The following is a 16128-nucleotide window of genomic DNA, read 5'->3' on the forward strand; positions in this document are numbered from 1 at the left end:
ATGTTTGCTAGTTTAAAATGCGTAATTAATTGTAGATGAGGAAGAGCGAAAAAAATAACAAACAAACTAATAATGTGGTATAAATAAAAATAAGCACAAACAACAAAAAAGTTGTTGCGGCGACACGCGTTATATTCTGAGCTCATGCAGATAATGAAATGTGCTTAATTATAATTACAAACATACATGTGTGCAAAATATATACATGTATGTATGTAAATAAATTAATTTAATGACCCTACAAAAATGATGCTTTAAAAAATCCACGCCTCTAATGGCCCTACAAAAATGATACTTAAAAAAATCCACGCCTCTAATGGCCCTACAAAAATTATACTTTAAAAAATCGTCGCCTCTAATGGACCTACAAAAAAAAATACTTTAAAAAATCCACGGCTCAAATGATGCTACAAAAATGATACTTAAAAAATTCAGGCCTCAAATGATGCTATAAAAATGATGCTTTAAAAAATGCACGCCTCAAATGATGCTATAAAAATGATGCTTTAAAAAATGCACGCCTCAAATGATGCTATAAAAATGATACTTTAAAAAATGCACGCCTCAAATGATGCTATAAAAATGATACTTTAAAAAATCCACGCCTCAAATGATGCTACAAAAATGATACTTTAAAAAATCCACGCCTCAAAAATGATACTTTAAAAAATCCACGCCTCTAATGGCCCTACAAAAATGATACTTTAAAAACTCCACGCCTCAAATGATGCTACAAAAATGATACTTTGAAAAATCCACGCCTCTAATGGCCCTACAAAAATGATACTTTAAAAAATCCATGACCATTCGAGTTCTTACCGCCCAAAAGTATGCATTGCCAAAATATAACGAATGTTAGTGTCGGAGTATAGATGGCGCTAATTATAATAGCAACAATACCAGATCTTAGAGTTTAAAATACTATTTTTTTTTTGTTTTTAATACTCCAGTTGGACCCTTCGACCTGTATTCACTCGAATTCTTTCCTTTCGAATTTTACAAATACAAGCTGTAAATTTTTTTTGAAAGCAACATTACAGGACAGTCCTTATTATGGACGTTAAAAAATACAATATCTTCGTCTCTCTTGGTTGTGTTGGCCAGAATGATTCCAAAATTAATCTCCACTTTTTCTTCAAATGTACATAGTAATTAAATGTTCTGACACCATTAACATTTTGCCATTAAAAATTCAGATGTTTATGGGCGGGCTGGCGAGCGAGTATCAATTACAGCAGCTTTGTGATGTTCAATAAATTAATTTCTATATATGAAATTGTTAAATGTTTTACATTAACATTTGACTCGACACATATGCATCAATAATACGATAGCGATGATGATGATGTTCATGCTGATGTGTGGGAGAGGACATGACCTCATGCCGAATTTTAATGGCACCACAGAATTACGATAAGTGCGGCGGATTGTCGTTTCAATTCTCATGTGGATGAATGATGGAGAAACAAAAATTAATAAACAAAATTTAAAAAAAGCGCGCGCTAAGACTCTTTCGGGCCCCCTTTTCTGCCTCCTCCTCCCTATTTGCCACACATGTGATTGAAGCATGCAAAAGTCAAAAAACTATAGATCCATGTGTATTTTGCCTAACCCCCCTCCTTCAAACGGCTTCTCAACACAATATCATCATAGAAAGACAACAATAACAAAGGCAAGAAATTCGAAAAAAACTGGTTCATATTGCGTCGGATTATTAATTCAGTTCAATTTTTTTCCTGAGAAATGATTGAAGAAAAAAGAGCAAAAAAACTACATTAGATTGGACTTGGAGGCGACGACGACGTGATAATAACAATATTCTGTTTTTGTGTTTTTTTCTCTCGTCATTTGTTATAAAGGAAATACAAAAATAAATGTTAGAGTAGGTTAAGTAGTATTGCCAGCAAGAGCAGGGCCACGTGCAGTGTTCTATTTTACTTCCCTCCTGCAAAAATATTGCTCGCTCCCCCGTTGAATACACGACGACGATCACCTACTGGGTCGACTTTGTGTCTGGGTTTTTATTTCTGTTTTAAGTTCATTGTCAATACATACTTGGTCATTACAACAATAGGTATTTGTATACTTAGATAGTAACTGTTGTATTTTCTAAAAGTTGAAAGTAAATATTTTAAGAATGTGGAAAATATTTTGTGATAATTATTTGAAGTTGTGGAAAAAAATGTTCAAATATTTTATTCCTGGATTCTTTACAAAATCCACGCCTCTATGGGTTGTACAAAAAAATTCTTTAAAAATCCGAGCCTATAATATACGTCGAAATTCGAATTCGCATTTGGTAGTAAAAATCGACGGCTCAATGGGTCGCACAAAAAATATTCTTAAAAAATACGAGCCCATAAGGGTCGTACAAAAAATATTCTTTAAAAAATAAAATATTTTTGATTTTAGCGCCTAAAGGTATGCATTGCCAAATGTTAACGACTCAAAAGAAAAATTATATAGATGGCGCTAATTAAAACATCAGAAATTACATAGGATACTCATTATATTATTTTAAAATATACAAAATATTCTTTGAAAACAAATCACACATTAAAGGGCATAAAAATTTTTCTTTAATGAATCCAAAAAAATCTTAAAAAATCCGAGCCTATAATATGCGCCGAAATTCTTATTCGCATCTCATAGTGAAACTATGTTTTTAGCGCCCAAAAAATATGCATTGCCAATTTTTAACGAATCAAAAGAAAATGATAGAATATTATGGTATAGATGGCGCTAATTAAAACATAAACAAGTGAAAAAGCGTTAAGTTCGGCCGGGTCGAACTTTGACAGGTATTTGAAATGAAAATATAGGGAAAATACCAAATGTAAACCATAATACAAATTTCCGAAATTTTTAATGGATAATTATACTCTCATCCTTATGGCTAATGAGAGTGTATACACTTTGACACGGTGAAAATGTGAAATATCGAAATATTGGTTCTAGACCCCATGTTTCTTTGGACCAAATTTGTTTCATAAAATTTTGATTTCATCCAATCTTATTATTTCTTTCAAACTTAGTTAAAGTTCGAAGATGGGTAATATCGGTCAACTCCTTCTGGTACCTCCGACACAAGACCTAGGCCTAAATGCGGGTTATAGTTTATATATAGTTATAGTTCATATTATCGAACCTTACGTTCTAGTTTTTTATCTCGATATCCTCCGCAGGTGAAATGATTACAAGAGAGCCTTAGACCAAACCCAAAACGCTGAACAAATTAGATAACTATTTGAATATGTAAAGGGAGTTATATGGGGACTACCCCAAAAAGGGGGCGAATATTAATATTAATATTTGTTGGGGAGATTTGTTACCATATAAGACTACAAAATACCAAACTGCAGCGAATTCTATAGAAAAACGCGCTCAAGAACCCCAAAATACCGAAAATTGGGTGGTACCCTTGTATGGGGTATATATAAAAAAATTGACCTATATTTATAATTTTCTGTGGAGAGATTTGGTACCTATTAAGAACTCAAAGTACTAAATTACAGCCAATTCGGTGGAAAAATACGATCCAAATACCTAAAATACTGAAAATTATGAGGTACATTATTATGGGGACTAACAGAAAAAGTGAACCAATATTTATAATTTTTTGTGGAGACATTTAATACCAAATAAGAACCCAATGTACCAAATTTCAGCGTATTCGGTTGAAAAACGCGCTAAAAACCACAAAATATCGAAATATAATTCTAATGGCAGAATTCATAAAATTTGAATACGAAGCGATTTAAACAATTTGGACTGTATACACACATTAGTACTGTACACAAATGTACCCTCTTCTCTATATTGAAAAGCTCATATCTTTACCAAAATTTTGAATTTTTTTGATTTTTCTTTTGATATGTGTCGTCCATAATCAGGTCTTGACATATGAGATCAAAAAAATATATATCTACTAGCTGCATTTTAAATATAAACTCTAAAACTTTTTGTTGCCTGTGGGCAACATTGGGCCACAAAGGGTTAAGCGTCTTGCAAAAAAAATTTTCCTTAAAAATCCACTCTTTTAAGAGACATAAAAAGGTATTTAAAAAACCACACCTTTAAGGAGCAACCAAAAAATATTCTTAAAAATCCACGCCATTAAATTTTATTTTGAAAATTGATTGCCCCCTTCCTAGAACACGAATTTCTTTAAACGTCCAAAACTATCCCAAGGTAAATTCAATTTCATTTCGTTCTGCGCAATTTCCATTTGTGGAATATTCTATTCAATGAATAATTTCTATTTCTAGTTACCATTCTTACCAAAAGCTCATATCATACACACGCAAACACAGTCCGCAAGTAGACATCATTATCATCATTGTTAAATACCGAATTAGCTGCTATATTTAGCTTCTTCGTAAAAACGACGTATTTTTTTGAACATTGCTATCGTCATTTTTTTTATTTGTTTATCATTAGCAATGCTTATCAAAATTGTGAATATTTGGGTGCATAAATATATTGACAAGGTCATTGGACTTTTCTGTTATGGCCATAACCATTCACAAGGTATTTGGGGGAAGAAATTATTTGAAGTATTTGTTAACTTTGTGCGATTAATTAGGATAATTTGCAAATATTGGGGGATGACATGATTTTGCAAAAATATTGATAAGGTATGTGAAAAAATACAAAAAAAGATAGTTTTAATGAAAAATAGTAAAAGTTGGGAATGTTAAACGATTTGTGGCTGATGAAATATATTTCATTAAAAAAAAAATAAATCAAAATTGTTTCCAATAAATTTTTGTTTTACTTTTAATTATTGCAAATCGGGCCTTTTATTCCCTCAATATTTTCATTCGCTCTAAATTACAAAATGTTTAAAATCGTGACAAAATGTAAAACACGTGTTTCGTAACCACAAGAGTGCCCCATATGATTCCATAACCGAATGAATGACTAATTCTAAAATAACTCGAAATGAAATATGCAAATAAATTTAATTTCAATAACGATGAAGTGGTGCTACTCAAAATTTACGACACCACGCCGCCGTAACCAAATAAATTTGTAAACGAAATAAATATAAATATTTTAATTCAAGTTCAAAAGCGTAACAAAGACTGTAACCAAAATTTTTGCTACGCTCCTGAAAAGGCGGACGACACAAAAAGTTCAATAAACTCGAATGGCAAACCTTTTTTTTTTTTTGAAAAGATGAAAAGAACACAATTTTTATTCATAAAAAATTGTACTCCAGGCAAAATGGTCAATGTCTTCGAAGAACATGTTGAAAATTTCATTCTCACATCATATCAAATGGGTATTATTTCTTTCATTCATTCATTCGAAAAGTAAGGTTTTGTATTCAAGAAGATTTTTGAAAAATAAGCAATTCAGAGCTTTTGGACGTGACCGACCAATATCAACCACCCACAAATACCATAGGACTTTGGGTTTCTGCTAAACTAAATCCCGAACAAATTTTCTGAACAATTAATAATGAAAATGACAATAAGAAATACACGCCTCAAAAAAAAGAGGAAAATTTTATTTAAAAAACACACACCTCTAATTGGTAGTCAACAAAAAAGGTTGGGTTTTTGGAAATTCGTATTAGAAAGGTACGAAAAGTACTAAATGTGATACCATTTGTACAATTTGTATTTTAAATGATGTTCACTGATGGAGTGTAGAATAAATGTACTAAGGGCTTTTTTAATTCGTAATAGAAATATCCGAAAAGTACTAACATGTACTAAATATGTTACAATTTCGTACAATGTGAACGGATAGAGCTAAAAACTTGAACTTTTGAATGCGAATTAGGGTTGAGAAGTAGGTTCCATTAAGGCAGATGGTTTTAAAAGCGTGTACTCATGTGTACGAATAGTACTATATGGTACTAAATTTGGTACAAATTTGATTTGGAGGTACACAGCGAGCTCTAATCCTGAAAATTTAAATTAACATTATCGTCGGAATGTAGGATTGGTATATATGTACGTAGTTTTGAAAATTTTTTTACTTATGTATACGAAAAGTACTAAATCGTACTATAGTTGGTACAATTTGGATTTGGGGGAACCAATAGAGCTATGATTCTGAAATTAGAATGTTTTTATCATTATTGGGGTATGTAGGGAATTTTGAAAATTTATACTAATGTGTACTATATAGTACCAAATTTCGCTGGAACCTTGACATTTGGAATTAGGATCACTTTTTGGAGTAGAATTGAGCTATTTAGGAGTTTATGAAAATTCCTACTAATGTGAACAACATTTTGTACAATTTAAATTTTGGTTGAACCAGTGTATGAAATTTTGGAAAATTGTACTAAATGGTACTAAATGTGGATCTGGGTAAACCGATTGAGCTGGAATATTGAAATTTGATGTTAGGATCCTACTAATGTGTAGGGGAGATGGGGGCACCTTTGAACACTTTTTTCTTTCAAGCCCTTAAAATATATATGGGCAATATTGCCAATTTTTTAATATTCCATTTTCAAAAAATCAGCTTTTTTGTTTTTGTGGCACACCAATGATTTTTGGTACACATATAGAGAAAAATGTTCTGACTCCGAAACCGTTCGCGATCAAAATTTTGGTTGATGCGCGCAAAAGTTATCGAGGTTTTAATTTTGGGCATAAGAAAAAAATTTTAAAATTACGCCGTTTATTATATTGACCAAAAACGTGTATATATATCTTCCTCCTTAAAATAAGAATATGAATATATTATAATAATCACGATAAAGTTGCACAAATTCGCGAAATATGAAAAAATAAAAAAATGTAGCAGATTACATCAATATTTTCATTATATTAATGACATACACACACACCCAAAAATTAACTTAAAAATATCTACATAATCTAAACACCATGATGAATCAAATGACATCAAAATCACACAAGTCCGTGTAGCGGTTTCTAAATCGCAGCGACAACAAAACAAGATATTGAGGAAAAATATTTGTTTTTGGTTCGAAAAAATAATGTCATCATATTTATTTTTTTAATTTTATACAAGAAATTTCAGAAAGAAATGTTGGGGTTATTCTGCTATTTTACCCGAATATCGCCGAAAAATTTACATGTATAATAATAATCACTTTTTGTGTATAAGTATACGCCTTGCGGATTATATCAAGACACTTCCGATAAATCTTAGAATTCTATAAATAGGAATAAATCTTAAAATAAAATAATATTATGAAATATACATTTTAAATTGCGTGTAAATCGCGTAATTCTCAAAATCATTTGATGCGCATGCGGTTTCCAGGAAGTACTGAAGTTTATCTTCCAATCCATACATATTTTGCGAAATTTCATTTGACGGCTAAGATGTGCCACACGTTACATTGAAGTACCCAAAAAATCGTAAAACGCGAATAATTTCCGAAAACTCCATATGCCATTAACGCGCATCCGATTTCGGTGTGCACCCTAAAAAAATACATCGATCTATACCGGTTTCAATGTGGTCCATTAAGAACCATGGATGTGCCAGCAAAATCTATTTTTGAGATAAATTGCGTAAATCTCTCTTTCGGCTGAAGTTTTTAAAGTTCTCTTTTCGAAAAAGATCAAAATCCGTATGAGGCCATTTATTGAAGCGGAAATGATACACAGAAAACGCAAATAAATCAGCGATATTTTCAAAAACATTTTTTGCCAAATTTCGTGTTTTTGGAAGGCTAGTTCCCGCCGTTCTAGTAGATGGATTTTCACTAAGAAGATTTTATATCATCTGAAACGTAAAAAACCTTATTGATCGCGGGTACCCATATCATTCAGTTGACAGATCTAAAAATTTGGCCCGAAAAATAGGTTTTTTAGAAATTTGATCGCACAAAATTCGCACCTTCGGATGAGTATTACTCTGAAGCTGTGCGTACTACATACACAAAATACATATCAAATTACGCAGATTCGCGACTACAATAATTTTATAATCGATTTTTAGAAATTCCTGTTTGCGTATTAAAGCTAGAAGTAAAATTAAAAAAACACTCAAAATCGAGCTTCAAAATGTCAGCATCATTTAAAGGTAGATGCAGTGAAAATTTTGAAAAATGATACATAAGGGGCATAGTCCCCATTTTGTTGGCTTCTAGTTTTATTTTGACACGAAGACCGTGCAATGAGTGGCTTAGTCACAAATCGATAGAGAACATGAAAAAACTGGTTCGCCTCAACGTGTTTTTACACATTTTTTTACATTAAAGTAGACACAGCTTCCACCAAAATAAAGTTTGGAGGTCAATATCATGGGCAGTTTGCAACGACAGATCAATTAACCCAAAACTATTCACTTTTTTTCATATACTTAAGTAGTTCCCGAGTTATAAAGGGGTGAACCTCCGCTTCAGCTATGTTAAAAAATTTGAAGATGTTTAATTTGAAGATTTTGAATTTTTGGTTTTAAATGTATGACTATATATTCGGTATATACATTATATATACAAATTTCTCTTGTTCAGTGACTTATGCTAAAAATTGATGGAGAATATTTTTGTTAGTTATACCATCCTTCTAAAACGACATTTTGTGGAGAAAATGGGTCAAAACTAGTAATAAGTACGATTTAAACCCTAAAATGAGATTTGTTCAATTTTTGAAATCTATAATGGGCTACAGTTATGCTCTTTGTTCCTGTCTAAAATTCTATCACAAAACCTATAGCTTGAACTGGCTATTTAATAAATATTTTGACCAAGATATGGTGCGCGGTAGCTTCATTTCAGCAATCGAAGGATTACAATATAAAATTCCTTATTTCCTTGCCTTCACCTATCCCCCTTCTTAAATGTATTTATTATATTCAAATTACCTATTAATAATTCAACCTGAGGTGTATATACATAACCCAGATGTATATTTCATATCACTACTTTCACTTCTTGTTTGTTTTTTTATGAATATGTATAATTATGTGATAAGGAACAGACATATGTACACATATGTTTGTCTTTTTTAATTTGAGATTACAGGTTTGTTTTTTATTTTTTTTTTCCTCTTCTTCAAATTATATATTGCAAATTATTTGTCGTGTTTGTACTGTTTATTCAACCCGGATTTTTTGTTACAATATTATTATTATTTTTTTTATTACAAAATTGCCCACTTTAAGTGTTGACTAAAAAAAAACACGGCAATGCCATTCGATTTCTCTCGGCAACCAAGGGGGTATGCAGGCGGTATGCAGCATTTGCATGGCGATGACACGAGTGTGAATTTTAAATTGAAATACAAAATATTGAATAATTAAGATTTTTTGTATTGCATTAAATGAAATATGATATAAAAAATGATTGAACAGAATATGATATAAAAACGATAGTATTTAATCGAAATTATTATTGGGTGAAGTTAAAAAAATCAAAGAATTTTGACATAATAAATCTCTTCAACACTCGGACGGACGGATGAACATTCCTACATTGACATTAAATGGTCTAAAATGGATTTGGTACACAGGCGTAGGGTTTAACCAGTAAGAAAAGTAGTCTGACTTTACTATATGATACTCTTCACCACTTTGGAGATATTCTAAATATGTATCCTAACAGATGTCGTATTTTCGAAGGGACATTGACATGAAATTGAACGAACTTAAATATCACCAATATTCGAACTTTATTCAAATTTGTGGAAATATTACGATGGGCAACGTTACGGTCAAATCGGTTACGATATTCAATAGTTATCGCGCGCTCCCGTCCCACCGACTGTTGAACATTCAAAATCGGCACCAAATGGTTGGAGGGTATAAAAAGTTATACGGTCTTAATTAGATTCTCCATAAGATTACAGATTTATGATTCTATCTCCCTCCATCGATGATTTCTTGTTTACTTTTCTAATCAACACCACTGTAACAAAAAATTACTTTCCATAAAATGCCAACACATTCAACAGCAGGCCTAATACTGCCAAAGAACGTCAAGAGTTCATTGACACCCAAACTACGACGTAGTAAATAATTTTGTGCCAAAAACAAAAATCGAAAAATCAAAATAGAACAAACATTTTTATGCTCAAGTAAAACAAAAAGAAAAAAACAAGAACGCAGAAAAACGCCAACAAACCAAAAAAAGCAAACAAAAATATTGAATAAATGAATGAATTACTCGTACATGAAGAAATAGGAAGGGGGAGGTTGGTTGAGGTTGGGTTATGATGATGGGTCGGCTGGTCTTAGATGGCTGGAAAGCCAGAAACAAAGAAAATAACTAAAAGTAATGGCAACAACAAAGTAAACTAAAAGTAAATGCTACCGTCAAGAACAGGGAAAAAGTAAACAGCAAGTTAAGTGGGAAGGTTATTGTTATTTGCCGAAGCTAATAAACTCTTAACGTTTTTTTTTCTCCTGCTCTCCAGTTCCTAGATATCGGTCATAGAACACAAAGAACGATAAAACAAAAACACAAAATTGCAACAACAAGGGTTGAATTGAGTAGGGACGTCAACAACACAAAGTCAGTCAGTGGCTGACAAAATAAATAAGAAAAAACCCAACAACATTGATTCCAATAGCTCACCACCAACTCCTTTCTATGGAATACCACACTATCACCCAATTGCCCACAACAACAACAACAACAGAAAACAAAAGATAACATGAGAAAAAAAAACGTTCACCTTTTTTTCCTCACTCCCCATTGAATTTCTGTTGCATTGTTTTAATTTGTGTTGTTGATTTTGTTAATATTAACCAGTTTTGTTGTTGTTATTGTTATTTACACAAATTTGGTTATTGTTGTTGTGTTTTTCTTTCTCTTAGTTAATTTAAATATATATTTTTTTTGTTTTGTTAATTTCCATTCCCCAAATTTTTTACGAGGGATCTTCTAATTAAGGTGGTATATTATGGTAATGAAGTTTATGTGCATATGTGTGTGTGTTTTTGTACCCAAATGTTGGTTGGAAAAATCAGAGATAAGAAAGATAATTTGGGTTAAGTCTTAATCAATACCCATTGCATACAAATTTGTGCACACGTGTCAGAAATTGTATAATATACGTATGTATACCCGCCGATTGGGGTTTGAGGACCTCAATTCGGTTTGGTTTTTTTTTTACATTTTGATAAAAAGAAAAATAGGTCATGAATATATTTCAGCTGGATGTATATAGCAGGTAGGAATATATTATAATGAATTGCATTCAGATCTTGTGTGGCATTTGTATTGAAATAAGATTATTTTATCAGATCTTATTGACTGCAATTTTGTTTTTTTTTTTAATTTTTAAGTTTTTAAACTTTATTGAATGAAAGCAACAAAATTTCGGAAATAGCATCAAATTTTAGAATAAGTTTAGATTTGTTCGAATGAGTCAGCTATGGCATGACGCTGCCCGAATGTTGCTCTGCGGTATTTTGGCCCATTCCAGGCGAAGCGCTTGCTTGAGGTGATCGACACTTTGGTTTTTTTTCTTTGTACCAATCTTGCTTTCCAACATGCTCCAGACACAATAGCCCAACGGATTGGTATCCGGTCATTGTGCGCATTGAGTCGTGTTGCGTACCCAAGGCTTTAATACACCCTCCAGAATATTTTCGCGACAATATTTGGCTTTTTAGTAACGCCACGATCGATTAATACGAGAGGAGAGCGTGGCCATGGCCGGCATTTGAGTTCTGGTGGCCAACCGAAGGTGCACATTTTCAGCTGACCTTTCAGCTGGCAAGTAAACATGATCAGATTTTATTCTCTTGCCTTTAATTATTGTTCAGGAAAATAGAAAAAAAAGTTCTTCACTTCACTTATTCCCTTACATGCTATATGGCATAGTTTACAATGAACAGATAGTGATATAGTTATCACAAGACGCTTACAGTATGCCAGGAATGAGTTTACACATGGATAATCACACTGTGCGACAAATTTCGATTTTTTTGATAATTATCGGAAATTCCAATAGATTATGCAATAGTTGCTAAAAAAAGAAGACACGTGTATCGGCGTTTTGAATATTTAGGTCGGGAGCGGAGCCAATATTCTCCCTTTTCAAGAATTTTGATCATTTTCGAATTATGATTTCTTGAAATCCTTACATTTTAGGTATATAGTGTCTTCAGCAATATTACTGATAAAATATTGAGGAATATGTTAGTATACATACAACTATAACCCTCAACCGACTCATTGAAGATATCTTTTCGATCTCCTTTTAAAAGAAGTGATTGAAAACTCAGACCTCGCATTTTTGAAGGACCATTGACATGAAATTGGACTAAATTAAATATGTAATGTGTCTATATGTGAGCGTACTTAACCTATGATCAATAATTGTGTACATTTGTACCTTTTTATAACTTTCATCATAGTATGGAGGGTATATTGAGTATGTTTTTCCCTTTATAACTCATGGAAATAATCATTTCCGATCATATAAAGTATATATTCTTGATCAGCGTAAAATTCTATGCGAGTTAAGTATTTCAGTGTGTCTATTGTAATCACTCTAGCCTCTGAACGAATTGAGATAGATGGCCAAAATTTTCTGTTCGAAATGAGATATATCTGAAATTTGGTACAATGGGTTCTTATTTTTTCTGGTAGCCCCCATATAACGGTATCCCACAATTGTAGGTATTTTGATGTGCATGAGCGCGCTTTTCAACCGAATCCGCTGAAATTTGATACAATGGGTTATTTTTGGTTAATTCAATCCATCATTGGTGCATCATTCACCTAAAATCGGACGTGGGGCTATATCTAAATATAAACAGATTTCAATAAAACTTGACACAAGTTTGGCTATGCTAACGTTAGTACGTTGTGCAAAACTTTGTGCCAATCGGTCTAAATTTGACTCTTTGGTGCACCAATTGTCTAAAAATCGGATGAAAATATATATATGAGAGCTATATCTAAATCTGAACCGATTTCTATAAAACTTGGCAGACGTTGGGCTGCCCCAACTTCACGTTGTGCAAAATTTCGTTCCGATCCGCCTAAATTTGACTCTTTGGTGCACCATTTGCTAAAAATCGTACGCAAATATATATGAGAGCTATATTGTTGGGCCATACGTTGTGAAATTTTGTGTACCAATCGGCCTTAATTTGACTCTTTGGTGCACCACTTACTTAAAATCGGACGAAACTATATATGGGAACTATAAGTAAATCTGAACCGATTTTCCCCAATTTCAAAAGGTTTCGTCCTTGGGCCAAATAAATAAGCTGTGCCAAATATCATCCAATTCGGTTCATAAATGCGACCTGTATGAGGTTTACAATTTAAAATGAACAGACGGTTTGTAGTGTTCTAAGATCCGTATCTTTTGATCTAAAATAGATACAGCCACAAATGTCGCACTTTTGGAACGCTATAAGTGAGGTCTATCTTTTGGAATAGGATCGTTGAGGGACTGGGACTATAATAGACGACTTTTAGGAGACGAAATTTAACAAAAACCTCTGAGTCCAAAAACCTATTTTTTTTTATTGTAACTCTCAAACGGATTCTGATAACCATGTCACCACTCAATAGAAAGGTATATTTATAAATTTTAAATTGTATTAATCGGTTGTGGTACCGGGTACCCGTGAACGAATTTCCGGGTCAAATAACTCTAAGAAAAAATATATCCCCATAATTAGGTAAAAAAAAACTGATTGTTTTTTATAAACTTCCTCAGTTGTCTACCACCTTTTCTATCCCTACGAGAAGCCGTAATATATATATATTTTTTTTATTTGTCCTATTTTCATTTTACACCCTTTAAGAATGGTTTCATACCAAAACATATGGGTTCCGCTATATAAAATCTGAACTGCAAATATTATTTTCTCTAAACGGAACATTCCACTATTATTATTTATTTACATTTGTTTGTTGTTGCATTCTATATTCATTTCCCTGTTTTGGCTATAGTTGTGTTGGTGTAGTTGCATTTGAAAAATCAGCTGATTTCAATAACACTACAAATGTAAATATATGCATCAAATGTAAAAAGTATTTTGAAAATCTTTCTCCAAATAGAGACCCAATAAGATACCCCTTCGATAGTTAATAATTGATAGTCATCAACCCTTTTTTCCCAACTAATATGGCAAAAAACGGACAAACCACTTTTCTTCTATTGGGGTTTCCAAAAGGAAAAACAACAACAAATGAGAAAAAATTAAAGAGTGAGGTGGCGTTACCTGTTTCAAAGACTGCTGCTGGTGGTGCTGCTGCTCTTGTGATGTTTCACCCAAACTTTCCGAAGGTGCTGGTGGTTGTATTAACGTAGCTGTTGTTGTTGTTGCTGCTGCTGTTAATTGAGGTTGACTTAAATTCCTGGTAAATTTCCTATTTCTCTGTTGATGGGTTGTCTCATTCCGGGATCTAACATTGCCCATTAAAATTTTGCAAGTAATTTAAACGAAAAAATAAAGCTGATGGGGAATTTTTCGCACACACACACGCACTAACCCCAACACAATTTCAGACAAAACACTGCAAGCCAACAATGTTATTTTTATTATTTTTTTAATTTTCTTTCTTTTGTTGTTCTAGACGTTTTTTTCCTAGTTTGCATTTATTATTGTTTTGATGGATTTTTGTAGTTGTTGGTTTTCTTTTTTTGTTTCTTCATTTATTTGAAAAAGGAGAGAAATTTGTTGTTTTGTTCTTTTTGTTATTTTGTCCAAATTGTAATGCCTCTTTTTCCAGTTGCACACCTTAAAATCCAGTTCAAATAGCTTTCTTCTATTTCGTTTTTTCTTCGCTATAAAGTCATTTTGCAGCAGAAGGAAAAATATTTTTTGAAAATTGTCTTCCTATATTGAACCTTTTTGTTAGATTCGTCGTTTCGTTTTTTCTCTCCTGATTTCGTAAATGATTGTAATGACAGAGGGGAATAATCGACTTATTGATGGAAATAAAACTATCGTTATAATAATCGATTATTGTTTTGTATGTGGCTATCGAACGGATAGTGTATCGATTTTTTATAATAAACAAAGCGGCAGAGTGAAACATTGAATCAGAATGTGGAAACAATATTGGTGGGCTCCAGAAAGCGAAAAAATCTTCAAATAATAGAAAATGTGGAACGAGTTTATGCGCCCTTTTATGGGGGGAAGTCCATAATTACCGATATATGGACCTCTGAGGTTCCAAAATTCCTATGCTCATAACTTCGTTATTTATATATCGATGAAGGTAATTGTTCTGTTCCCGTACTGCAAGAATCTACTCGATTTTACTATTTTCTTCGATATCATAAAGGAAAAAAGTGTTATCGGAGTAAAAAATATTAGATTCTTGCAGTACGGGAACATACCAAATATGATGAAGGTTCGTTAAAGGTATGGTAGTAAATCGTACACATTTGGTATGTTCCCATACTGCAAGAATCTACTAATTTTTACTACGATAACGAATTTTCCTTTATGATATCGGAGAAAATAGTAAAATTTAGTAGATTCTTGCAGTACGGGAACAGACCAATTATATTTTCACTTAAATTCGTCCTTATTAAAAATTATACAAAAAGACTTTCTCCTATGGACAGACGGAGAATCTGGCTAACGCATCAACATTTAAACTAATTTTTTTTCTCCTATGAACAAGTGGAACATTTGGCTCCGCGATTAAAATTTCCTTTGTATCAAAAGTTGTTTTATAAAGCCGGACTTCGGCCGGGGATTTATGAATTTCTCCTATGGACATATGGAAAATTCGGCTATGCGATAGAAAATTTGTCTGTTAAATAAACATGTGTATCTAAATATCCGCCAGTATTACCATGTCATGTCATATAATTTCGTCTCCCTGATCACGAAAAAGATCTACGACGAGATCAGAAAAATCGGCGATGAGCCCCTAAACACAACTTAAGCCAAAATTTTTCCTAGAAATGAAAATGTCAATCAAAATAAAACACATATGGTCTGTTCCCGTACTGCAAGAATCTGCTATATTTTACTATTATCTTCGATAACATAAAGGAAAATTCGTTATCGTAATAAAAAGTTATAGATTCTTGTAGTACGGAAACGGACCAATAATTCTCGTATTAAAATGAACATTTCTATAGGTTTCGGTAGGGTTTGGAGATTTTCGTTAAGGAAATTATAAGCCCATGAAAATTAGCTGTTATCGGTTAACTTACCTTAAAGTGCGTTTAGATTTACGAAAAACACATAATT

The 16128-nt window shown here is 32.5% G+C and overlaps 1 protein-coding gene across 1 annotated transcript in view; it reads right to left on the reverse strand.

Moving 5' to 3' along the window:
• The window catches only part of LOC133321056 (serine/threonine-protein kinase S6KL), a 133109-nt gene extending 118775 nt beyond the window's left edge, over nt 1-14334 (reverse strand). Inside the window, exon 1 of the mRNA XM_061530157.1 lies at nt 14137-14334. Within this exon, the coding sequence (XP_061386141.1) occupies nt 14137-14334 (198 nt within the window). The remainder of the gene's footprint in view (nt 1-14136) is intronic.
• Nucleotides 14335-16128: the final 1794 nt, after the last annotated feature.

The sequence above is a fragment of the Musca vetustissima genome, unplaced genomic scaffold, assembly GCF_032173495.1.
Source record: "Musca vetustissima isolate MV318-11 ecotype Yass unplaced genomic scaffold, APGP_CSIRO_Mvet_v1 utg21852, whole genome shotgun sequence".
Lineage (NCBI taxonomy): Eukaryota > Metazoa > Arthropoda > Insecta > Diptera > Muscidae > Musca > Musca vetustissima.